This window comes from Glandiceps talaboti, chromosome 10 (genome assembly GCF_964340395.1).
Source record: "Glandiceps talaboti chromosome 10, keGlaTala1.1, whole genome shotgun sequence".
Taxonomy (NCBI): domain Eukaryota; kingdom Metazoa; phylum Hemichordata; class Enteropneusta; family Spengelidae; genus Glandiceps; species Glandiceps talaboti.
Genome location: NC_135558.1, coordinates 18,305,619 through 18,331,650, shown reverse-complemented (window position 1 = coordinate 18,331,650; position 26,032 = coordinate 18,305,619). Strand labels below are relative to the sequence as shown.

At 35.7% G+C, this 26,032-nt stretch overlaps 1 protein-coding gene and 1 long non-coding RNA gene across 2 annotated transcripts; one reads left to right on the top strand and one right to left on the bottom strand.

The window, feature by feature from the left end:
* The first annotated feature begins 3,088 nt into the window (after nucleotides 1-3,088).
* Nucleotides 3,089-10,593, top strand: LOC144441394 (uncharacterized). The gene is made up of 5 exons (XM_078130960.1): nucleotides 3,089-3,428; nucleotides 3,962-4,059; nucleotides 5,219-5,397; nucleotides 6,120-6,264; nucleotides 9,365-10,593. The coding sequence occupies exons 1-5, from the start codon at nucleotides 3,101-3,103 to the stop codon at nucleotides 9,710-9,712; spliced, it is 1,098 nt and encodes a 365-aa protein (XP_077987086.1). The 5' UTR covers nucleotides 3,089-3,100; the 3' UTR covers nucleotides 9,713-10,593.
* Nucleotides 10,594-20,096: 9,503 nt separating this feature from the next.
* LOC144440707 (uncharacterized) lies at nucleotides 20,097-24,868 on the bottom strand. The gene is made up of 4 exons (XR_013481213.1): nucleotides 24,829-24,868; nucleotides 21,091-21,274; nucleotides 20,238-20,309; nucleotides 20,097-20,191 (listed from the first exon to the last, which is right to left on the bottom strand). It is a non-coding gene; the product is annotated as an uncharacterized LOC144440707 (long non-coding RNA).
* Nucleotides 24,869-26,032: the final 1,164 nt, after the last annotated feature.

The window sequence follows — 26,032 nt, the reverse complement described above, 5'->3', positions numbered from 1 at the left end:
GTCATATTTTTTTCTGTTTTTCATTACTCGACCGATCCAAATTTTGAGATATGACAACACAATAAAAAAATACAATATTTTTATTTTCGCCCGCCTGCGACATAGCGCCCTCTGTTGCAAGAATAAGCAAGTGTCTAAACTGTCGACGTCATCTACAGACATGGCAGCGACGACAACACTTGTTCACGAACAGATCATTTCTTTCCTGTCGGAAGTTATTCATGGCTGAGAACATGCACTTTAATTGTGTACAGAAGCTTCAGGGAAAGGGTTTGTTACCAGGAATACAAAAAAAGAAGATAGAAAGAGGAGGAAACGGAGATGCAGAGAAAGATGGATAATATGATTTTTTAATTATTTTTTTAAATCGATCGACCAACCTATAGTTGCCATTTAAAAGTAATGTGAAACATGAAAAAAAAAATAGGGCCACCCTTACAAAATTCAATGATAGACCATTAATGGGGTGAATTGTCATTCGAACGGTTAAACGTAAACCAACAACTTTTGCTGGAATTTGGAGTACTGAATATTAAAAACAAGAAAACTAAACATATAAACATGGGAACAGTATTCTAATGCACTAATTGCGACTGATAGAATAACCGGTACCCTGCTAGGTTTGAAACGTCTCAAAATCAACACATTATCGATGCGTTGAGCGTATTGCCACTTGCGTTCATAAATCTGAATTTCAAGCGTTTCAACCTAGCACAAACATCACCTAGCTCATGGTGGACTTTTAGCTAAGGCCTAAAAAAAGAATTGTTTGGTTCATCAGGTTACCCGACCCCACCTAGCTTTTGACTGCCGACCCTGAACTTTTGTTTACGTATTCAAGAAAAAAAATCGACTACCATCATTTTAAAAGACACTCTATAACTATTCTTCCAATCTATAATGGCTGTACATCTGATAGGATGAAATAAACCTTAGTAACACAGAGACCCATTTGGAAAACAATGGAAAACCTGAATTATATTATATCATGCTACTATGTGCCATTCTGATTGGATAATAACTGTGGTAAAATCCCATTTTACCACGGCTGGCAGTGGTAAAATGGGCCCCTAAACTAGCATATGAATAGTACATACAAGCAGAATGTGTTCGTTCTTATACCAATAAGTTAACACTTCTTCAGAGTAAAGGTGTGTCAGGTATCCTGTACAATAGTTTGGGTTACAGTAGTCCAAATAATTCCACCGATGACCTTGCGATCGAAAGCAACGATCGATCAGGGGCTTCAACATCACTGGCCATGGCTGATATTGTGATAAGGTACAAGTTCTCCCATGCAACGAGCCGTCTCAGCGTCCTGCTCTCGTTGAATCAAGCAACACCAATTTAACGTTTAACCATCAGTCAAGTGCGTCAGGATTATTTCAAAACTGTACATTTTCAGGTTAAGTCAATGTTCAATTTGGTAACCATTAAATTAAAGTAGACTGTGTAACGTCGCGTCTCTGATTTACTGTCACGAGCTTTCTCCGCGGATTCAACTGATTCAACGGCGAGACATCTATTTTTAGAAGTGTACAAGATTGTATTGTTCTTATGTAAATATCCAAACAAAATTGTTACTTTCTTTGACCTCTTGCCCCGTTTTCTTTGTTGCTAGTTTTCAACGCGTTTTCGTTATGCATTATATGATGTAAATAAAGTAATTTATCAATGCAATGCAATGCAGTGTACGGTTTGTGTTCATGCAGTACGTCACTACGTGTGTGTGGGGGCGACATGAACGTATCCACTCATCAAAATATGCTCGTTCCCGACGATCTATTACCGACGATCTTTTTCTGTACGTGTGAATTCGCCTTTTCAGGCATATAAATAACCACAGAATCACATTTAGAAGAAATAGACACATATTTTGATATAATATAATAGCAATAACCCCCACCGAAGGCGGGTATACACTCGAATTTGGTACAATTCGCTCCATATAGCACTCGCCATTCGGCTCGTGCTATATGTCGCGAATTGTACCAAAATCTCGTGTATACCCGCCTTCGGCGGGGGTTATTGCTTAATTAGACACTCACATATATATAATAAAATAAAATGAAAAATCTACCTACCCCACCTATTCTAACATTGAGTGTATCCGGAACCACACAATTTTTATTTTTCATCGCCTAAACAACATGCAAATGATAAATTCTAGAAGAGCACCAATTCGTATGGTATTTTCTTTCAAAATATAGTACTAGAAAATTATAATACTTAGTGTTAATAAGTAAGTAAGCAAGCAACGAACGAAGGAACGAAACAAACAAACAAACAAACAAACAAACAAACAAACAAACAAACAAACAAACAAAAAACAAACAAACAAACAAACAAACTCAATAAATAAATAAATAAATAAATAAATAAATAAATAAATGCATTAAATAAATGCATGCATGCATTTATTTATTTATTTATTATACATACATACATACATACATACATACATACATACATACATACATACATACATACATACATACATACATACATACATACATACATAAAAAAAAATAAATAAATAAATAAATAAATAAATAAATAAATAAATAAATAAAATGTACGACGAATGTCACTTTAACCACTACAAGCACTAAAAAAGGATAATGACTCTTGTGCAATATTTCTCAACGATTACTAATATTTTAGTCCGCGATCGAGGCAAAAGACGTGGGAGGGCGTATTTACGTTGGTCCGTGCATGTGTAATGATGTGTATTAGTATGTTCCGCATTCGTACGGCTTTGGGTCTATTGCCATGGACTTTTAGTTAAAATATGGACGTACAGACATGGTTAGAGTCTGTCAACACACATGTACATACCTCGGATCAAAGTGAATCGAGCATAACAGCCGCAGAAAATGATGACGCCGACCCGATCGAAGATCTCGACGAGATTTGTCCACCCCGGAGTGGTCTACGCATCCCACGTCAAGTTAAAAGATTCAAGGGTTTTTTCGAATACTTCAGTCAAAAGCGCACACTGCAGCACAGTGGAAATGGTTTGGATGTCTCACCACGTTCGACTCGTTCCCACAGCACTTGTTTTAGCTCCGCTAGCATGGGTTCTGAGCAGTGTAACTATATGGATTTTCCCGTTCGTCTTGCTAATAATATCAAAAAGGTTCATGCATCCGATTGGACTGAAAAACAAACAGTGGTGTTGCATTGGAATCCTTCCGAGTTCCCGGACATTGACGCCGATCCTATAAATGCCATTAACATGGAACATCTCGATTTGCCTGACAATTCAGTAAGTAATTGGTGTCTGAGAAACTTTTGCCTGAAGCCTATTATGCAGTGGCTTCTGGGAACAGGAGTGTTCGAACCACACGACGTGAAGAACGAGTCTGAAGTGAGCGCTGTAGCTGTAAGTGAAGCGATAAAAGAAGAGATACTCAAAGAACTCACAGGTAATTTCTAAGTGGGAATTTCATCACATTTTCACAGTTTTTGAGAAAAATAACGTTTAGGATTTGTATAGTTCCAAGTAAACAGTTGCCAGTATGAATGGAAAAGAAGTACACAATGTGTTTGACCCCGGGGTTTGATCCTGGATTTGAGAAAGACAAAAGATTGCATACTTTAGACGCTAGGCGTGCTATTTGGAGACAGGAAGTGAAGGCTACTTTGCATTGCAGTGGTTGAGTCCTGTAGGCCCACATTGCAAAACTCACTATTTTCCAGTGTTTTAAGGTCAAACTTCAAGGAAATATCAACCAGTCTGAAAAGATCTACTAATTTATGATGTATTATTGTTTTATTTCATCTGTTTTAATGATTGCACCTATATGTCTACCACATCTTACATCCATATAAAAAGACAAAGTCCTCAGTTTCCCTAATCAGGGATGCCCTCTAGTGATACTTCTTTCAAAACTGACTGTAAAGTTGGTATGCAATCATTTTACACTAAAGGTCTGCTTATACTAAATTTTATCTACAGGGTCATATATGTGTAAAATTGCAATGGCCATTAGAGAAGCAACGGATAATGTGTCTGTGAAAACATTGACCGTACGTGACTTGGAAGCCATCATCCTAGTAAGTATTTCCCCCGATACACATATTCCTCATCCTGGTAACAGAACAAATTATCATATCTCCCACTATGCATCCTGGTAAGTGAATGATTGGTCATATCTCCCAACATGCATCCTGGTAAGTGAATGATTGGTCATATCTCCCACTATGCATCCTGGTAAGTGAACAGTTGGATATATCTCCCAATATGCATCCTGGCAAGTAACATTTAAAACAAAAAGATGAGGAATTATATGTCTTCTTGACCTTCATGCACATCTGTTCTCTTTCTCCATTGATGCTTGTACATATTTCATCAAACTACCACAGAAGGCGTATTCTGACCAACATTTGATTTGGTTTTGGGTCGAAGCAATATTTTTCGAAATTAAGAACAATTACAAAGATAAAATAAAATCCAAACCTACCTACCATATATACGAAAAGACAAATTTACCCAACCTTTACCCTACCTGTGACCCACCTAACTACCATCTCTGTCAAGGGGTAGCCCGAGACGAAGTGACACTTTTGACTCTACAACCCCCGGGGGGGGAGATCACTGGGGGTAAATTAAGTCAAAGGTGTCACTTCGTTTCATACTCACCACATTTACACATCCTCTGCTAAAGATTTACCCCGGTGGAAAGACATGGTCAAATCTTACTTTTACATTATCGGAAATACACAATTATATTTTTTTCGCCATATAACGAATTGTAAATTATTTTTGATCTACCAACTTAATAAACCTTTTTTGTTATAAAATAATAATTACCAGTGTTTGAAATAATCATTTTGTGCATGATATGAACGACTTTGATGTGACTGTCATCACTTTATATATACATGTATAGTGAGATTCAATACCTGATCATATCACTAAGAATACACCACACATGACAAATATATGTTGTTAATAATTCTTGAGTTTGTTGAATAAACAGAATTCAGTCCAACTCAACAGAATGCACATTGCATGGAGAGACCTGAACTTCAGAGATTTGTAAGAATTCAATAACCTCCATTGTCTGTGGTCCAATATGAAATACAAAAATGATACTCTCAATTTAATTGAATCAAAATATACAATTAGGGGATTTAGATTGAAGATATTATTTCATATTAAACAAATAATTCTTGCTGTAATGAATACCTTTGCTTTTTTTTTCATGAATAGGGTGTTCAGGATGTACCGGAAACGTACCTCGATGATGCATCATTAATATACACAGAGTGGTTATCTGAGTGTAAGAAGGACAAAATAGAAAAAGACACAGTAACTGCCCTAATGAACTCTATTGTAAATTTACTATTCAATTCTGAAGAGTTAATCCCAACTAAATTATACAAATTAAGGTGAGTAAGGCAAACCAGGACTTCAAGTTAAAGGGAAACAAGTTTAATACATTTTGGGGTGTACTTTTTGCAGCACATTTAAAATTCACTCATGGTATTCTGTATTTAGCTATCACTTGCAATTGACTGAACTGAAACCTGGTATTAAGATATAACATAAAATTATTCGATGACATATTTGTTTGCTATGCATATACAATGACAGTAACATATTTGAATAGTTTAATCAGGGTTTTGTGAATGTAAAAAGCTCACAAACTCAGCTTGTGCCACTTTAAAGTACTGATCAAATTCAAGTCAGAGCTTGCCTAAAATGTTCATTCAACCCCAACAAATTTCTACAAGTGCCTGTGGATTTGTATCATCCTTGTTCTCTGTTACACAATATCTTGTGTGCCAAGATATATCTGTAAATTGCTTCCCTCATCTTCTTAGGACATATAAACTTCACACTGCTTGAACCCATGCGAAGCTCCTCACTTTGAAATGTAACTAAGATAAAATTGACCTCGCCATTATTTCCCTTTACTTGATCGATCATAGTGAAGTCTTGTGTTTCCTATCAGAGGTACATGTATCTGTTTGTGAAATCACGTATGTCACAGTTTGTTGTAAAGTTTTGAGCATGTTTGTTTAAAAGTTGCCAATTCACAATGCAATTAAAAGTATATACAATGTAGTTGGAAGAAATACTCACCATGGACCTCTTTTTCTGTCTATAGACTCACAAAGGCTACAAAGAGAACATTTGATATGTGTGGTGTATCAAACATTGCTGAAAATGATCTAGAAGTTAGAGTTATCCGTGATGGTCCTTCAATAGCAAAAGAGTGGTTGGATAACTACAAAGTGTTAACAATGTCAGAGGTGGGTTTTCTGTAAAGTTTTAAAAGTTAGTCTGTACATACATGTGTTGCTATGTCTCAAAACCTGTGCACTCAATATGGTACCATTGGTAGATATGATCAGCCAAGTTACATTTTTTCCCTATGTTATGCATTACAATACACATGACAGGTGTCATAGTAATACATTGTAGGCTCTTATTAGTCCCCGCGGACGAAGTCCGGAATGGGGACTTATGGATTGGGTTCCGTCTGTCCGTGCGTGCGTGCGTCCGTCCGTCCATCCGCAGCTGTTTCTTGGAGATGCCTGGACCGATTTTTTTCAAACTTGGTACAGGGGCAACATACTATGGCATACATATGCACGTCAATTTTTTTTATGATACGATCCAATATGGCCGCCTAGCAACCATTTTGTTTGCGAATTTTCCCTGTCTAGAGCCATAACTCAGACATGCTTTAACAGATCTCATTCAAAGTTGGTATTAGGACAGTGTTCTATGACATACATGTGCATATTCATTGTTGTCATGATACGATCCAATATGGCCGCCTAGCAGCCATTTTGTTTGTGAATTTTCATGTCCAAAGCCATAACTCAGACATGCTTGAACAGATCTCATTCAAAGTTGGTATTAGGACAGTGTTCTATGACATACATGCGCATATCCATTTTCATTCTGATACGATCCAATATGGCTGCCTGCCAGCCATTTTGTTTGTGAATTTTCCATGTACAAAGCCATAACTCAGACTCCATTTTCATCGTGATATGATCCCCCATACCCAACCAATCCTTTATTGTTGGAGGCATATTCCATGTCCAAGAAGCACACACAACATATCTAAGTCTGTTTGTTTTAGGTTCACAAACAGGGGTAGGTAACAAATATTAGTCTAGAGCACGATCGATATAGCGACAAGTACAAATATAAAAGTTGCGGGAAAATTCTACATAGTACCTGGTACAAGTCGTTTAGTTACAAGCAAAGTCTATATTGCGACGAACACAAAGTCCTGATTTTCCCACCGTCCATTGCGTATTCAACATGGCGGCAAGTAAGATCGACAATCCTGATGGTATGAATCAGTCGATTTCTACTACTAAAAATCGAAAATACGTATTCCTATAGCGTGCGTTCTGGGAAGAATTGGTTGGAAGAACAACAGGGAAAATTTCATTGATTGATTCCACTGTTTGTTGGAGGAGTTAGCGAAAAACTTTTTCTACCGACGGATGTCCTATTCTAAACACACGTCCCTATACGATGCATGTACATACGTATATTGATTTTTATTTTTTTTTATTTTTATTGATTTTTAGTAGTAGAAATCGACTGATTCTTACCATCAGGATTGTCGATCTTACTTGCCGCCATGTTGAATACGCAATGGACGGTGGGAAAATCAGGACTTTGTGTTCGTCGCAATATAGACTTTGCTTGTAACTAAACGACTTGTACCAGGTACTATGTAGAATTTTCCCGCAACTTTTATATTTGTACTTGTCGCTATATCGATCGTGCTCTAGACTAATATTTGTTACCTACCCCTGACAAATGTTGTTGCGTGATCAGAGTAGTGATAATTCCTTAAAACCCAATTATAGCGGGGACTATGTCATTCTCAATGACTTGTTGAAGGTAAATATTGCATTGTAGAAGGACATAATATAGACAACAGTTTGTAGTTGACCTGTGTATTGTATTGTATTGTATTGTATTGTATTGTATTATATTGTATTGTATTGTATTGTATTGTATTGTATTGTATTGTATTGTATTGTAGTTTTATGTATTGTATTGTATTGTATTGTACATCCATGGTTAACCATACTAAGGGGTGTATTACATAGACATACTCCTGTGTGATATACATCCATAGTTAACAATACTAAGGGATGTATTACATAGACATACTCTTGTGTGATATACATCCATAGTTAACAATACTAAGGGATGTATTACATAGACATACTCTTGTGTGATATACATCCATAGTTAACAATACTAAGGGATGTATTACATGTACATAGACATACTCTTGTGTGATATACATCCATTGTTAACAATACTAAGGGATGTATTACATAGACATACTCTTGTGTGATATACATCCATAGTTAACAATACTAAGGGATGTATTACATGTACATAGACATACTCTTGTGTGATATACATCCATTGTTAACAATACTAAGGGATGTATTACATAGACATACTCTTGTGTGATATACATCCATAGTTAACAATACTAAGGGATGTATTACATAGACATACTCTTGTGTGATATACATCCATTGTTAACAATACTAAGGGATGTATTACATAGACATACTCTTGTGTGATATACATCCATAGTTAACAATACTAAGGGATGTATTACATAGACATACTCTTGTGTGATATACATCCATAGTTAACAATACTAAGGGATGTATTACATAGACATACTCTTGTGTGATATACATCCATAGTTAAAAATACTACGGGATGTATTACATAGACATACTCTTGTGTGATATACATCCATAGTTAACAATACTAAGGGATGTATTACATAGACATACTCTTGTGTGATATACATCCATAGTTAACAATACTAAGGGATGTATTACATAGACATACTCTTCTGTGATATACATCCATAGTTAACCATACTAAGGGATGTATTACATAGAGGGACATACAAAATGTACATGTATATGCACTCTTGTGTGATATTCATACACTGAAGTGAAATGTCCAATCCATGGTTGAGGCCCACATTGCAAATAAATTTGGGTTGGATTAAGACAATAGCTGTTATGATGCTGTTAGACTGAGTATGTTACATTAGAAGTCTAAATGAAAATATGAAATTGATGGCTTTTAAAGAGTGTCACACAGTTCCTATCTGATAATGTTAGACCTTAGTTTTGGGGTATATAATTTGTTAATTTATAGAAGATGTTGCTATAAAACCTGCAATGAGATAACAGGTTACAGGACTCACTGGTCCTTTAATTAAGTGCTATTTTCTTACACTACTTTTTATCAAAGTACCCCAATGGTGTGACTGTTCCACTTATGATATTTGAAATGTGTACGTTGTCAACCACTTCTTTTTTTTGTCACTTACAGAATAAGGTCTGTAAATATGGAATGGAGGGAGCATACCCACAAATGGTTTGCCAGTTTGTAGCAGCTGCAAAACACGCCCGTTTCCACACCAATAATCATCATATTTTGTACAACGTTTCCATCTGTGGAAAAAATACTATTCTTTTAGCAAGAGCACATGTTTGGAAGCAGTTGGTTAAGAGAACAGAACAATGTATTCCAGAGGAGACAGAATTTGGAAATTCACATTTCTTACATCGTACTGTTGAGTTCAAAATTTATAACAATTTTGATGTCTTTCCTATTTTGAATATTTACATGGCAGTAAAGGCTACCTTGTTACTTCACCTGAAAACACCACTTGAATGAAAAGCCAAAAATGAAAATGTAGAGCCCTGACTCAAAGCACGCTGAATATGTGACTGGCTTGTATAAATGGTGAAAAGGCTAATCTATGCAGATAAGGGAAATTCAAACTGCCATACATGTCTGGAGCAGTAGTCATAGACGTCTCATTTCCACTCCTTTTCCATTTCCATTTCCTGTTGGAATAAATGGCTTGAAGACTTAATACAAACCGTACTTGAACATCATAAGAACGCAACTTGATTAAAAACCTATGACATAAATTGAGATATTGATCTTATAAATGGTATATGTTGGTTCATTTGTCATTCAGGATTAGTCAAAGGTACAAAATCAGGAATTTGTGTTTACTCCTATGATAAGAAGCTAGAGAGTGTTCAGTGCTTACAGGGGGAGGGCCAAGGGAAATCAAGTACAGTACTTTTGTTTTTATGACCTTGGCAGTTATGGTCAAATTACTGCCATATTTCTTGTAAAAATTCATATTTCGGGCACTAACTCTAGAGGCTTTATAGAGAGAAACCTCATTTAAGTGTCTACGCTCAGCTTATCTATTACGTGCTTTCTAATGAGGCTTTGACCTCGACCTCTATTTTCAAGGTCAAATGGCCAAAAAGCTAATGAGGCTTTGACCTCGACCTCTATTTTCAAGGTCAAATTGCCAAAAAGCATCATAAGTGCACATGTGCAACTGATGTGCATGGACCAATTTCAAACCTGGCACAAATGTCAGATACATGTACAGTACTAATAGTCCACATATATATGCACATGGCTTTATATCATGACCTTCACGATCATGACCAATTGGCAGCCGTATTTGTCATAAGAAATTCGGAATACGAATTGCTAAGTTGAAATGTTGACATTATTATGGTGAATGAATAAAGTCACTCATTGATTAATTATATTTATTTTGTGTGTATGTGTGTTTGAGCACCACAAGAGGCTCTACTAAGTGATTTTACAAGATCTAAAATGTCTTGTACAAGCTTTAAGCTGCACTGGTTGCATCTGAACTTTTTTAGCACAACTGAACTGATAAGGTTCAATAGTGCTATAGGCATCACTATATGCAAATTAGGTGTAAAAAATTTTGGCTAGTTTTAGAGTGTCTTTTAAAGTTGATGGCAGTTTCTGCATCCACTATTTCTCATGAAACTTCACAATTCTTGCGATTTTGTTATTTTTTTCTCGAATATGTAAAAAGAAGTTTAGGGTCGGCAGTGAAAAGCTAGCTGGGGTAGGGTAACCGGAACCAAACAATTATTTTTGTAGGCCTTACCAACTTCAAACAGAGGCAATCCTAAGGACAGTGGAAGTTGCTGCATTGCAGTGGTCTGGAGAGAATGTAATATGTTGACATGAAATGGTAAATTACATCCTTAAAACCTCTGAAGAACATCTAACTTCTCAAACTCTACATATGCTACTTCTACAGTATCATTATTATAAAGTGCACAATGGTGAAGTCACGTGATGCCATTGTATTTGTACGATGTCCTTCCGCCGTGGAGTTGAATATGGATATTTGTTCGAATTAAATAATATTAACATGATATAAAAGAGTGGATTCCATCGAAAAACTACACATACATGGTTAAAATTTGTTTCTTAAAAAGAAAAACCTTCGAAAATGGAAAATACTACAGCCAGAATTTTGGCCTGAACGGCCTGCCATAATAGTTGTATTACCACCGCAGAATTGTATTTCCACCATGGGTTTTGAAGTTGTACGTGCATCCACAGACTTACGAGTTTGCATTTCTAAATTGAGATTTGCATGTCGACAAATTTAGTTTGTCTTGCTTTTAAATTGAATTTGTCACGTCCATAGATTTTGATTTTGTCTGTGTTGTATTCAAAATAGTTTTTCATGTTCACAGAGTTTGTGTTATTATTAATTGTTTCAAATTATTTTGCGTGTAAACAAAATGTGTTTCTTGTTTTTATGTTTTTCTAAACGTTTTGTCAGTTATTGTGTCGAAAAATAACGTTTTTTGAGTAATCATTTTGTCTTGTCACATAAGGGCCACAATATATATATTTCACCAGTAAGAGCTAGAATTGGAACAGTAAGGAACTTTATTTTATATTCTCGTTTAAATCACAATTTCACTAGTGAGGTTTACAAAGTGATGAAAGCTCATCTGTCACAATGCAAACGTTCAGTCTAAGTACATAAATTCAACATTACTGAAGCCATGGTGGATACCTGGCTAACTATTATTATTTCTTGGTGTAAAATGAAGTTAAATTTATGAACTTTACAATAACGTGATAAACTGGCAACCCAATTAATGTAATAACATGGTATCATTAACGTAATAAACCGACAAACAATAATGTGATAAACCGCCAACCCAATTAATGTAATAATAAACGATTACTGACCATAAATGCAATACCAGATGTAAACTGAATGCCTTCCGTAAGGTTAAAACCTTTAGAGTTTTCTTCCTACACACATTGTTGGAATTCAAAATTCTTAGCTATAGCTATCATACATGACCAAACTATATGAAATTTGAAGACCATAGCTTTTAACACTGGCATTCCATCTCCTCTGCATACACATATTTTTCAGATTGTACACATTCGGAACTATGTCTTTTGTATTTGTACATGGCTTGCTTCCAAATACACTTCTGAAATATCACAGGAAAACATTCACACACAGTTTTCAATATTCTATGGTACTGCACGTTGCTCTGGAAGTATGCGCTCCCAGAAGTGAGGCTCCCGACGCATCTCTGTTCGGAGTTCTCCATGCTACACATAAAACCCTACTGTTAGTACTGACACAAATTAATATTGTGAGTTCCATGACAAAAACCAACTAGTTCTTGTTGGAAGATGGGTAGCAAGTTTCATCAGATTTGATGCAGGAGTTGTTTTAATTATCGTATCCACAGACAGACAGACAGACAACAGCAAAATGAACCAATGTTGTGATAAAATGGCTAACCATAAATGTTATCATTGACATTGTAATAATCTGATTAACAATACCATGATAAACTAACTACTAATGAATGTAATTAATTACCATTATTGTAATAAACAATGACTGGCCATAAATGTAATCAAAAGAACCAATAACGTGATAAACCGGATACCAATAAATGTACTAAATCAACCAATAATGTGATAAACTGGCTCCCCATATTAAAATGTAATAACCATTAATATGATAAACTGACTGATGATAAAATGTGATAACATTACTATTAATTATAAACGTAACTTAACCATAAATGTAACATCTTACCATAAATGAAATAAACACCTTACCATAAATGAAATAAACACCTTACCATAAATGTAATAATAATATAGCCATAAATGGAATCTTAACCATAAATGTAAAATATACGTTACCATAAATGTAATAATAATATAACCATAAATGTAATAATAATATAACCATAAATGTAATAATAATATAACCATAAATGTAATCTTAACCATAAATGTAAAATATACGTTACCATAAATGTAATAATAATATAACCATAAATGTTATCTTAACCATAAATATAATAAACACCTTACCATGAATGTAATAATAATATAACCATAAATGTAATAATAATATAACCATAAATGTAATCTTAACCATAAATGAAATAAACACCTTACCATAAATGTAATAATAATATAGCCATAAATGTAATCTTAACCATAAATGTAAAATATACGTTACCATAAATGTAATAATAATATAACCATAAATGTTATCTTAACCATAAATATAATAAACACCTTACCATGAATGTAATAATAATATAACCATAAATGTAATAATAATATAACCATAAATGTTATCTTAACCATAAATATAATAAACACCTTACCATAAACGTAATAATAATATAACCATAAATGTAATTTTAACCATAAATGTAAAATATACGTTACCATAAATGTAATAATAATATAACCATAAATGTTATCTTAACCATAAATATAATAAACACCTTACCATGAATGTAATAATAATATAACCATAAATGTAATAATAATATAACCATAAATGTAATCTTGACCATAAATATAATAAACACCTTACCATGAATGTAATAATAATATAACCATGAATGTAATAATAATATAACCATAAATGTAATAATAATATAACCATAAATGTAATCTTAACCATAAATGTAATAAACACCTTACCATGAATGTAATAATAATATAACCATGAATGTAATAATAATATAACCATAAATGTAATAATAATATAACCATAAATGTAATAATAATATAACCATAAATGTAATTTTAACCATAAATGTAAAATATACCTTACCATAAATGTAATAATAATATAACCATAAATGTAATAATAATATAACCATAAATGTAATAATAATATAACCATAAATGTAATCTTGACCATAAATGAAATAAACACCTTACCATAAATGTGATAATAATATAACCATGAATATAATAAAACAACACTTAATGTGATACTAATTAATCATTGTTCATGTATTGCAATTTACAATACTTGTTACAGTGTATACCATGCAAGTACACTTTCTGTAGACGAGAAATATAGGAATTATCTCGGATTATCAATGAATTAATTAAGTAAACAACTTTATTATGCTCTGTTATTGTATATACAGGAAGTGCATTGTAAAAAAACTAGGTAAATACAAATACGGCGCATGCGCACGGATTTTCAACGTTCTCGTTATTTAATTACTTGGAATTAGTAGCAACATAAAATGTGTTGGTGGTAATTTTAAGGCATGCCCTGATCGATGATGCGGATCAGAACTGGTGACTATATTTTGAATCAGCAATAAACAGTAATATGCGCATGTTTATGTTTTAATTTGTCGACAGCAGAAAAAAGTCAAAGACTACTACTGCTACTGATAGCAGCCTTACTTAAAATATTCGACCGGAAGTGAGACTACCTGCCTTTTCCCTGATCCAGTAAAGTGTAGGAAGATGGTTTCCAGATGTGTAATGTAGGAGTGTGGGTGGAGAATGGGGATATAGAAACATACTAGATACTGTGTATGTACACTTAATGATATTTCTAACCATGACTCGTTCTGGTGACCGTGTTGTTCAAAAATCAGTAGACACCAATAGATGCTCCTGATGATGATATTGAGTCCACTTTATACACATACTTTATTGGTTCTGGGAGAGGTTGGCACGAGCAGGCGAGCTATCAACCTTGTATATAGCAAATATTAAAAAATATATCAATATGTATCATTACACATATTTCTCGAATCATTTGTGTTTTCTCTTATCTGCGACTGCTGATTTTCTTTTTAGATTTCTAGATTGGGGTGGGGGTGGGGGGGGTTAGGTATCCTTTCAAAGAATATGTGTTTACTGGTTTTTTACACGTGAATAGAGGCATTCTGCTGAACCTAACCATCGAAACTGTCCACATATCAATTCATTTCCAGAGCACTGCCCTACATTGTTATTCTACGTTTTATGATAACAGGTGCAAACATTTACCTGGTGTGAACATCTCAAGAACTCAATGGCACTCTAAATAATTACCAGCTTGATTATTTTGATTGTCCTACAATTGTGTCATAAAATAAACGACAAGGTTATATCGAGATGCAAAAATATAATATTGGCGAACGAGGCTCGTAGAATAGGATCTGGTAATAAGATTCGTGTAACAAAATATTCTTAATGTGAGTGGTGGAGTCTAAAACTAAAAATTACACCATGTGTGATATACATAATTAGTTTTGGTTGTTGATTTTGATTCAACACACAGTAAAAATGTTTTGATAAGGTTATAAAAGGGAGAAGCACTCCAGGAAATATGGGTATTTTCATGAACTTTTGTTTCTGGAGAGTCATTCCATGATTTCACATCAAATTGATTTCGCGCAATTGCCAAGACACAGTAAATTGAAACGGTCTTTCACCTCCATTTGTCCAGCAGTGATCCACTTTTGCCTAACAGGGCTTAGCAGACATGTATATGTACTAGATACATAATGAATAGCCATGAATCCTAACTGCTCATTTCTGTCGGATAAATAGTCCTTCCTGAATAGTCATTGTTTATCTTTTTCATATGCAAGCCTGATAAGCCCCATGATGCCACTTCAAGAACTGTGAAGTGTTTCTTGGCATTCACGTGAAATTTGTGTGAAATGATTCTCCAGAAGCCAAAGTTAATGAAAATACATTTATCTTTGGGAGTAACGTAATAGGACATATGCACGTCCCTTTCATTTGCGCCATATGCAAATTCACCCCCATTTTTGTACTTAAAAATGAATGGTTACTGCTTATTGCAAAAACTGTAATACACAAAGATTCCTGTGTATGCCCAATACCATCAGGTGCAAGCTTCCCTTTAAGGCATTGGCCTTTGCTCTTGACCTTTAAGTTCAATGAACTGATGCAAGCCATTTCGTGCATATCACAAGGCACTTTGTTGTGTTTGTTTGTCGCCAATTTCTTTTAAATCGTGTTTCCAGGTAATGTAGAAGATGATCAATAAACAGATTGTAAAGCATTACTTTTGGTGCTTATGTTAATTTTGGCTCCCATATTTGTCGTACAAAGTCATGATTTACTGTAAACTCTAAACTGTAGTACATACAGATTGCCAGGGTTAATTATCAAAATCAAACTATTTATTTGGAATATTGTGCCATTTTGCCTGGTCTTTAACTTCTGATTCAAAATTTAAAATACAAGTAATCATTTTCCTTTGTTAGTCACACAGAAGTAAAGTATTTCCTGGGAGACTGTATTTTGTGAAGACTGTTGTAATTCGATTCATATTTATTGTATATGTACATCTCGTCAGCAAGTAAACAGGTAACCAAATAATTATAATATGGTTACATGGGATCAAGGAATTCAAAGGTCGGTGCACCATTCGGACCAACATCAGGGTCACCAGTCGGATCGATCGGAGTCTGTACCAGTTGTCTTCCAAGTATTTCCAACAGCATCATCATAGAAATACATTGTTTCATACTTTTTGGATTGCCATTGAAAGCATCGTGAAGGCATCGTAGCATATTCGAATATTGCTTATTGAACCGTTGTGAATAACCGGCCACTATGGAGCCTTTTGGATACCGCTGATGGGAAGGATTGTTAAGTGTTGGCCAAACACCTTTCTCATAAAAGTGAACCCTTTCTCCAGTGAAGTAATACGGCACAACATATCTGTTGTGTACGTCAGCGGAGTCACATGATTTATCCTTACTCTGGCAAAACTTCTGATTATCTTTCTTTCGATAATCGGCATTGCAACTTTTGTCATCACCACAGTATTTATCTTCTGGTCTTGACAGGGAATGATTTTTATCAATAACAAGCTTATAACCCATCACTATTTCAAGAAATCTGTAATAATGTGAAAGTTCACCTTCAGCATCTTCAGGTTGCGTGACTGAACTACCTTCCCCTAACTCTGTAATCAGGTTAATAGCGGACTTTGCTTCACTGAGGTTTGTCACAGGAAACGGTTTGTCTTGACTATGTCCATACCAATCATCCGCAGATACTTGTCTGTATTTGTCTCCACAGCTGAATAATTTTGGATCTGCTTCTACTAGTTGTTGCAGAGATTCCTCAATATAGGTATAAAATTGTCCCAGCGTGCTGAAGTGTCGTCGTATATCTACAGGGACACGTGGTAGCGTTGGATTGAAGATTTCTTGGCGACGTGTGAAGGGCAGAGTGTTATCAGGCTGTTCTATCTTAAGGAAAACACCTTCGACCTGAGATTTGGAAAACCTTTCCAGAGATACTGTTAAGAGTGGTTGAATACCACCTGGAAGCTTTCCTGGATAACGTTGGATAACAGAACTTACATTCAACGTGGGACTACCACATATGCTTATCAAAATATTGGCTACAAGAGTCATGTGGAGCATTTCTTCAACTGCAATTGTGCGCAAGATATGAGCGATTTCTTCATTATGCCCTTGTTTCAATGAAAATAATGCAAAAAGGTAAGGTGGTATTGTTGCAAGCTCAGTTTCTAAAGCAAGTTGAAGGCCTTTCTTCAAATCTTCGACATTCAGTTCATGTTGTCCCATTCTGGGGTTTTCACTTTTTAACCACCCGAGGATCGTACTTGTCTTTCGTTTGGACAAGTCACGCGTGACAGGCATGAATGATGGGTCACTTGGCGGCAAACTCATAGTCATTGCTATAATGTCCTTTTTCTTAATAACATCTCCATATGATGCCAAGTTTAATATGCTTTGCATTGTTGGGTAAAGGCTTGAGTAATATTTAAACACCGGATACACATCACCGTACCAAGTAGGCCCACCTTTGGAGACCCGGAAATAGTCATAGATGTGTATGATAACTTCTCGACTTGAAATGGGTGTATTGTCTACTTCAACGTGTATTTCAAAAAAATAGAGCTGTCCATCTGTCACTTTTCTAGGGTTTCCAGGGTCATGGCCAGTGAAGTCAAAAACGGCTATTCCATTTTTATCTGTGGGTTTTTTCTTGTCATATTTCACACCTTCAGTAGGGTTATTGAAGGGTATTATAATGTCATCTACACACTTAGATGAACGTTCTTTTGTAATGACGGATATTGGTACACGTACTTCCAATGTCATATCTGGAAACGGTTTGCCGAATTTCGTCAAAAAGACAGTAATGGACCAGCTATCATCCGGATCTTCTCTAAGGATACGATCTCCCATAAAACTAACCATTACTCCATTCTTCTGTTCAGTTAAAACGACTTTTATACACTTCTGAGCGAATTGGTCAAGTTGTCGTATCATTAGCGGGTGAGATGCAAGAGCCCGCATCTGTATTTCTGTTGTGGTAACTGATGTTATACCTGCTGTTAATTCATACCATTGATGTTCTGTGTATTGGATCTCACCAATCACTTCTACGTCTGTGTCACAGTTCATTATTTTAGGAGTACCAGTTGCATATACAACCTGCAATAGTTCAGTTATGCCAGGGTCAATCGATCCCTGCTCATTAAATTGAAGACTGTTTCCCAAGTCTAGTAAGATCTTCCTTCGTTTTTCAAAAACTCTAAAGTATCCTCGTTGGAAATTCTCATCCACTGGGATAAGTTCTCTATGACGTAAACTATGGAAGGGTTCAGCCGGACCAGCAACACCTATGCTTCCGACAATTCGACCAGTACAAAACTTAGCATCATGGGAACGATTAGCCTGGCGATTGAAGTAGTCAATATTGAACTTGATGGACAGAACATTTGGTTGATTTTTCATACTTTCTTCTTTAATTTCCCTGGCTATATCAGAGCCTTCACTGTTTTCTTCCCACTCCATATCCACGATAAGAGAATAGAATACTATTCCATCTTGCCCATATTCATCTTCCACACGTCCAGGTACTTTGTTGTTGAAAATGTCCTGGAATGTAGATTCAAGGTATCGGCCCGAAAACAATCCCGGTAGATGGATATATAAGCCAAATATAGTCGACGAGATATCTTGGACGTCGGGATCTAAATCCACGATCCTTGCAGGTGCCTTTTTAGGATTGCCTAAAGCAAAGATATACATGTATGCTATCATGTCAGTCATGTACGTGATGGTCAAATGTTGTAGAATTAAATGATGACTTTTTGAAGGATCGGGCAATATGAGCTATTGTAGCAAATAGTATGTATCAACTTCGGTGCTAATTGATCTTATCTCTATTGTAATTGCCATCATCTCCATGGTAACTCACCAAGCTAATTGACTTTATTTTTATGCTAATTGACCTAATCTCCAAAAGACGAATGTCCAATAACCTAGTTGAATAGTTTACAAATAAGAATTCGATTACATCGATCCCCATCATAACATTGATTTGTGTTTACCATTTATTGAATAAGGAGTGCTTTGAGACAAGTTGCTATATAGGTCATTGCAATTATACTTGGCATCAGTTAACATGGACCTTCTATATCATAACAATGGATTGCTTTGAAGTGTTCCATTTGTCCAAACCAGACACACTGTGTTTAATTACAGTATTTTATCATTACTGTAGTGTACTTACCAACATGAAACTTACTAAAATTGGTATCAAAGTATTTGCACCACAAGACATCAAGACATACGGACTTGTATAAACAAAATATTAGACGATTCCTTTTGGTTAAACCCATGTCAGTGTCTGATTGTGTTGATACAAGGTCGTGTGTGCATGTCCTGTGGGTGATACCTGCTTTGATACTGCACTTTTACTGTGCACTTTAATAGGTTAATACACCACTATTATCGCAATGTGTCAGATTCTTCCAAACACGAACATTTCAATGTAATCTATTGTATTTCACTAGTTATTGGTAAACATCACAAACCTAATACTGGTTTTCCTATCAACGAATCATTGGCCCTCAAGCATGTCTCGTTCATATAGCAAACAGATGTAACTTTACAGTCATTGAGTTCGAACGATCCTGAACCTTCAGGATTCCATCCCATAACATCCGGGTTACTTCGAAGTCTATCATCAATCGTATTGACGTCATAGTTTCCACAGATGTTGTTGCCAGTGGGAGGATCAAAGAAAAATGAACCAGCAAAGTGAATTCGTGGCCAGTCCAAGTAGGACTTACTGTTTTCTGCGGAGAAAATGGGTAAATAGTATCAAGGATGTCAACCTGCATGGCGCCTGTATTCGGAGAAAAGAAACGAAACGAAATGAAACAAAACAAAATGATGATTCCAAATGTTGGGGTATTTCTATCTACCTCATCTTCCCGATTATTGTCTTTGGTAAATTGTGATAATTACAGTCATTTGAAAGAGTTTTTTTTTAACATATGATATATCTTTTGGAAAGATCACGAGGTGTATAACATACTAAAATCGAATAAGCATAATTCTTCTTCTCACAAAAGACAGCTGTCGTTTCAAAATAAAACAAGAGAGTGCAAGATGGGAAAAGACTAAAAGTTTACAATGTAATGAATAAGCGATGGACAACATCCAACCAAGACAGTGAATGTGTTCAACTGGACCATCTTATATGCAGACTCTTGACTATGGTGTCAATCAACCTTTTAAGAGGAACTGATTGCTTAGTTAAAGAAAAACGTTATTTCATTGAGACACTGCCCCGCCCATGTCTTAGATGTACTACATCTATTAAGTGGGACACACGGAATTATTTAAAATTGAAAAATGGGAAAAAAGGAAAGACGCATGTTAAGTTAAGAATGCCACGGATTATACACACACGCCCACACACATACATACATACATACATACATACATACATACATACATACATACATGCCCCCCCCCACACACACACACATCGCTGTTGACCGATAGGTCGCTTGTTTTGTCACTTTTGGCGCACGAGATGAAAGGTCATACACAATAAACGACAACACCTACCTGGATTGTGAGTCGCAGCATTCTTAACCCACTTTGCCTTATCAAAGGCAATGGCGCTGGATTGATTGATTAGGAGTTGTATCAAGAGCAACGAACCAAGTCTTCCACGTAACCCCATATTTTATCTTCCAGCAAGTCTTCAACTAGATAAGTCTTCGAAGCGGTTCGAGTTCATTTCACAATTCTATACATGAATAGAAACGATTCCAACGTTTAGACCAAGAGTATTATTCTTTTTATCCTGGCTGTAGTAGTTTGTATTTTCCGGATTTACAAACGAAGGGACCGGGCAGTTTCTTCGGACTGGGGGGGGGAGACCCTATTTTTGAACATGGCAGTAGGGGGGGGGGGGCGGGACTCATGCTGTTTTGAAAATTGTGGATGGGGGGGGGGTCATTGTGTTTGGAAGAAAAAAAACGTTTTCTACAATGGTATATATAGCCTCGTCTGAAATTGGTACATGTATATATTTATTATTGTCCCTGTTTCTTATATAAATCCTTTAAAATTACTTCACATAAGAGTTCAAACATAACTATACATATACATATACATGTATTACCTAGCTACCACACTAATTAAAGAACATGCCATGTAAATATTTGACTGTTTCACACTCAGTGCTTCACTTACATTGCACTATGGGGCAAAGTGAGCTTGGACGCTTCGTTATGGTAATCTTCAAAGATAGTATATAAAAGAAGTTAATCTAAATTGTTCTACTCTTTCGACACTACAATTCACCACATCTCATTAGATTCAAGTTTCTAATATACACTAGGTATGATCTTTTGAACATACCAGTGACGTTACTATACAGTCATGCAATATCAATGCCCCTATACCAATGTTCTAGTACAGGCCCATTTTTATGTGAAAACTTACATTTACTTTAGATTTCGAAGCTTGGAAATATTACCTCAACAGCTATGAATAACCTAAAAATTGCCTTAATAAAAACACAAACCTCCAGATCTTCCAGGGGGAAACCCCCTAGGACTCACTCACCCCCACAGGTCACTCATGCATTAAACCAAATTCAACCAACAATCGCGTGCACCAACCTTTTTACTGTACATAATGGTATTAAACTTTTCTGATATATTTTCAACATATAGGCTAATTCGATATTGTCTTTTAAAGATGTGAAATGTTTGCCAAGATAGTCTAAAAAATGCCTTAAAACTGCAAATCTCCCCTACCAATGATACTACCATTAGGTGTGCTGACCTTTACTATAATTATGCTATTTAACTTTTTAAGAACATATTTCAACCCTATGTAAGTTATAAAAGAATAATTTCTGATACTTGATGGTGCTGTCTTGTAAAGCTTGGAGGTTATTGCCTGAAAGGGTCTGAATAGCCTAAAAATTGCCTTTAAGAGTAAAAATATCCTCCAGAGCTTGTAGGGGGATCAAGACCCCCTAGGACCTCAACAAGGGGTTGACATATCCCAGTCTCAAAGTTCTTCCTCTACCTCTTACTGTCAAGATACTATTAAACTTCACTTTAAAAAATATTTCAATCGCATGTAGTTGCTTTTTACATGTTGGTGTTGTCTTGTAAAGCTTATAAATTATTTTCTGGAAGTGTCTCAATAGTCTCAAAATTGGCTTTAATAGTAAAAACCTTCAAGCGCTTCTAGGGAGAGACCCTGTAGGAACCCCACAAGAGGTTGGTGCTCTCTTGTAAAGCTTCGTATTTGCTGGGGATATTACAAAAACTTTGTGGGAATGTTTCTGGAAGTGTTATTCTGCAGTTATTGTTCAAAACATTTTGACACAACTAGCCGTTACATAGCAACCATGACCATGCCCTTAGCAATAGTGAAATTATTATACATATTACAAAGATAACAACAAGGGATGGGTAAGCTAAGGGGATCGATTGAGGTTGAAAGAGGAGGAGTAATTTTCCATCTGGAACCCTGGAACCCCATGGAATTAATAGATTATTCACATCATTCCCTAATAATTAACTAGCTTATTTTATCTTTTTAGAACTTGTGGTGTGTCGTTCTGTTCCACAACATTTAGATACACAGTCAGGTGGTGACCTACTGTATATCTTGCCTTGATATCCTATGAGAATGAATATTGATTTGAAACGACTTGGTTGAATTTACATATCAGAACTTTCTACTCATAACAGAGATGGGTTGGCAAGTGAATACAGATTCAAAAAAATTAAGAAAATATGCCTATCCACAAGACCATGCCCATAGCAACAGCCAAATACAGTTGTCATCACGCCATTGGTGATTTTTTGATGGAATGGGATAAGTAGCTGAAATGCTTTACTCCCCCGTTAGCAGTTGTATTTGTTGCCACAATGTATTTTAAATCATGTCTCCATTCATGCAATCACATAGACATATTTGATAGGGGATGTGTCATCTAGGAAGACTTGTTCATACTACATTTAACTATTTATCTCGCCTTGGAGTTTTGGTGGATTTCTTTTCAGAGTATGTGCCTGGGACAGGTTTAAAATATACAATGCTAGCTTACAACTCCCTAAAATACTCATATCTGAGTCACTGAATATCGACTATTATAGTAAGTGCACAATTACTTTGACATTTGAGTGTGAGAGAGACCGAAATAACTTTTGTTGAAAAAAACTATTAAATAGGCTCAATTGGTAAAGCCACAAACCGTGACACACATCTGTCATACATCTATCACGTTGAGTGCGGCGTTCAGCCCAAGGACATTCGCGACCATTTACTTTCTCTTTTTTTGTACAAGATGACAACAAAGTAATAAATCAGTCAGTTAGCTTTCGTTTTCTACTAGACGACAACAAAGTAATACATCAATCCATAATAACCCACGAGTTACCCCATTTTACCTCGCTTTTGGGAAAATTTTACACAAGCCCATTTCAGTCCATTATTATTTCACCACTCATTGCTCTAATGAAAACACAAGTTAGGTAATTAAAGTCGTTGGGCATGAAGTAGTTCATGTAACTTCAATCGATTTGTCTGAAGAAGTGATACAAGGTGAAACAATGATGAACCAGATTTTAACTGAATGCCTTCCCTTAGGGCAAAGTCTTGAAATTTTCCTTCCCACACACAATAATTGTTGGAATGCAAAATTCTTAGCTTAGTTTAGGGTGGTCGCGTGGGAAGGCGGTGATCACCCTTAATAAAACGCCTCGCCGCTTTCACCACAGCAGATTTTAAACAGATTGAGTGTAAACCTGAGACGCATACAAACAATTTTTTAAAAAGAGATACTAGACAGATCTAGAACTTATGAAACACTAAATACCAAACGTCAATAACCATGACACGCACACATACATACACACACGCACATGCACGCACGCACGCACGCACACACACACACACACACATACACACACACACACATACATACATACATACATACATACATACATACATACATACATACATGTTTGCTGATTTTAAAATAAGCTCACTTTGTTTTTCTCCAATGAATTGACGCTAAGCTGTCCATAAATAAACTAGTAACAGAAATGCAGACTATGAAGAGGATATCGAATAAATACCAAAGTCAGTATGAAACCAGTAATAATCAATACATATCAAGTATATGAGTGGATGAACAAATGAAATAGCAACCTCAACACCTTTTACCTGATCACATGAATTGAACTCTTGTGTAAAAATCACCCGTGGGTTGTCACATGTACCGTGTAACTGAATAAACTGTGAGAAAAATGATAAACTCATGATTCTTACCGTATTTCAAAGTTCGATCCGTAGCGCCACGAATCAACGGTATGCTCTAAGGGGAGGAACTAAGCAGGTAAAGTATTAGTGAGTCAACTTCATCACATCTGAACACAAAACAGTTGCCCCGTGACTCTTTTCGACCAATTGCATTGTATGGTAGAATCAAATCGGACAGCTATACAAACCGCTCACAATCTCCCTTAACGCATGGATTCCTTTGCATAAATTAGTCTCTAAACTCTAGTGACATTGTATGACTTCATGACCTCCTCGGTTATATATAGTTTATGGGTCTGTATCAAGCTAGTCACCGTGGTAAGTCTAAAATATCACGAAGGAACGGTTCAGAATAAAGTATTAGTTATCTATCAAATTTACTCGTAAGATCTTTTAGGAGACCCTAGCTTTCTCCCAACTTTTGTTCCGTGTTTGTTTGTTTGTATGTATGTATGTATGTATGTATGTATGTATGTATGTATGTATGTATGTATGTATGTATGTGTGTTTGTATGTATGTATGTATGTATGTATGTATGTGAGTGAGTGAGTGAGTGAGTGAGTGAGTGAGTGAGTGAGTGAGTGAGTGAGTGAGTGAGTGAGTGAGCGAGCGAGCGAGTGAGTGAGTGAGTGAGTGAGTGAGTGAGTGATGAGTGAGAGTTTGTCTGTTGTTTTTTTGTTTGTTACTTTGTTTTGTACGTGTGTTTCTTTTCACTAGTTTAGAAATAAAGGTTTTTGGGGTTTCAGAACATAGTAATCCCCCCATCATTCCTTCAATTTTCAATTTATGAGTGTTATAAACTGTTCCTCGGGTTCTTCACAATACCATTTGAAAAAAAATCTTACTAGTCTTGCCTATTTCCACAACAGAAGAGAATGCCGGATATGGACTCTCCTCTGAGTTTGTGACTTACTTTATTTTCCCGGCCTAACTTTGGTCAAACCCGTAAACTTTTTATTCTCAGTATTGCTACATTCAATTTGCCGTGTACGTGTACCCAGGACGAGTATACACTTGGGATAAACGCCATTTCTCTTCAGAGGCCTTTTAAAATATAAATTAATTTCAAAGGAGTAGTTATTTTTGTTATTCAGTAGTGTTCAACTATATTTATTGGTGTTTTGAAAGGTTGTTTTTACTTTGAAAGTATATTGTAATAGTATTTAAGTGATATGTAATCATGTTTGCAGATCTTTTGAAAGTTTCTTTTGT

Excerpts from the sequence above, each read along its gene's own strand:
- LOC144441394 (XM_078130960.1), top strand. The coding sequence starts at position 3,101 with ATGGATTTTCCCGTTCGTCTTGCTAATAATATCAAAAAGGTTCATGCA. Across the intron at positions 3,429-3,961 it reads GATACTCAAAGAACTCACAG|GGTCATATATGTGTAAAATT; the intron begins GTAATTTCTAAG and ends TTTTATCTACAG. Across the intron at positions 6,265-9,364 it reads AAGTGTTAACAATGTCAGAG|AATAAGGTCTGTAAATATGG; the intron begins GTGGGTTTTCTG and ends TGTCACTTACAG.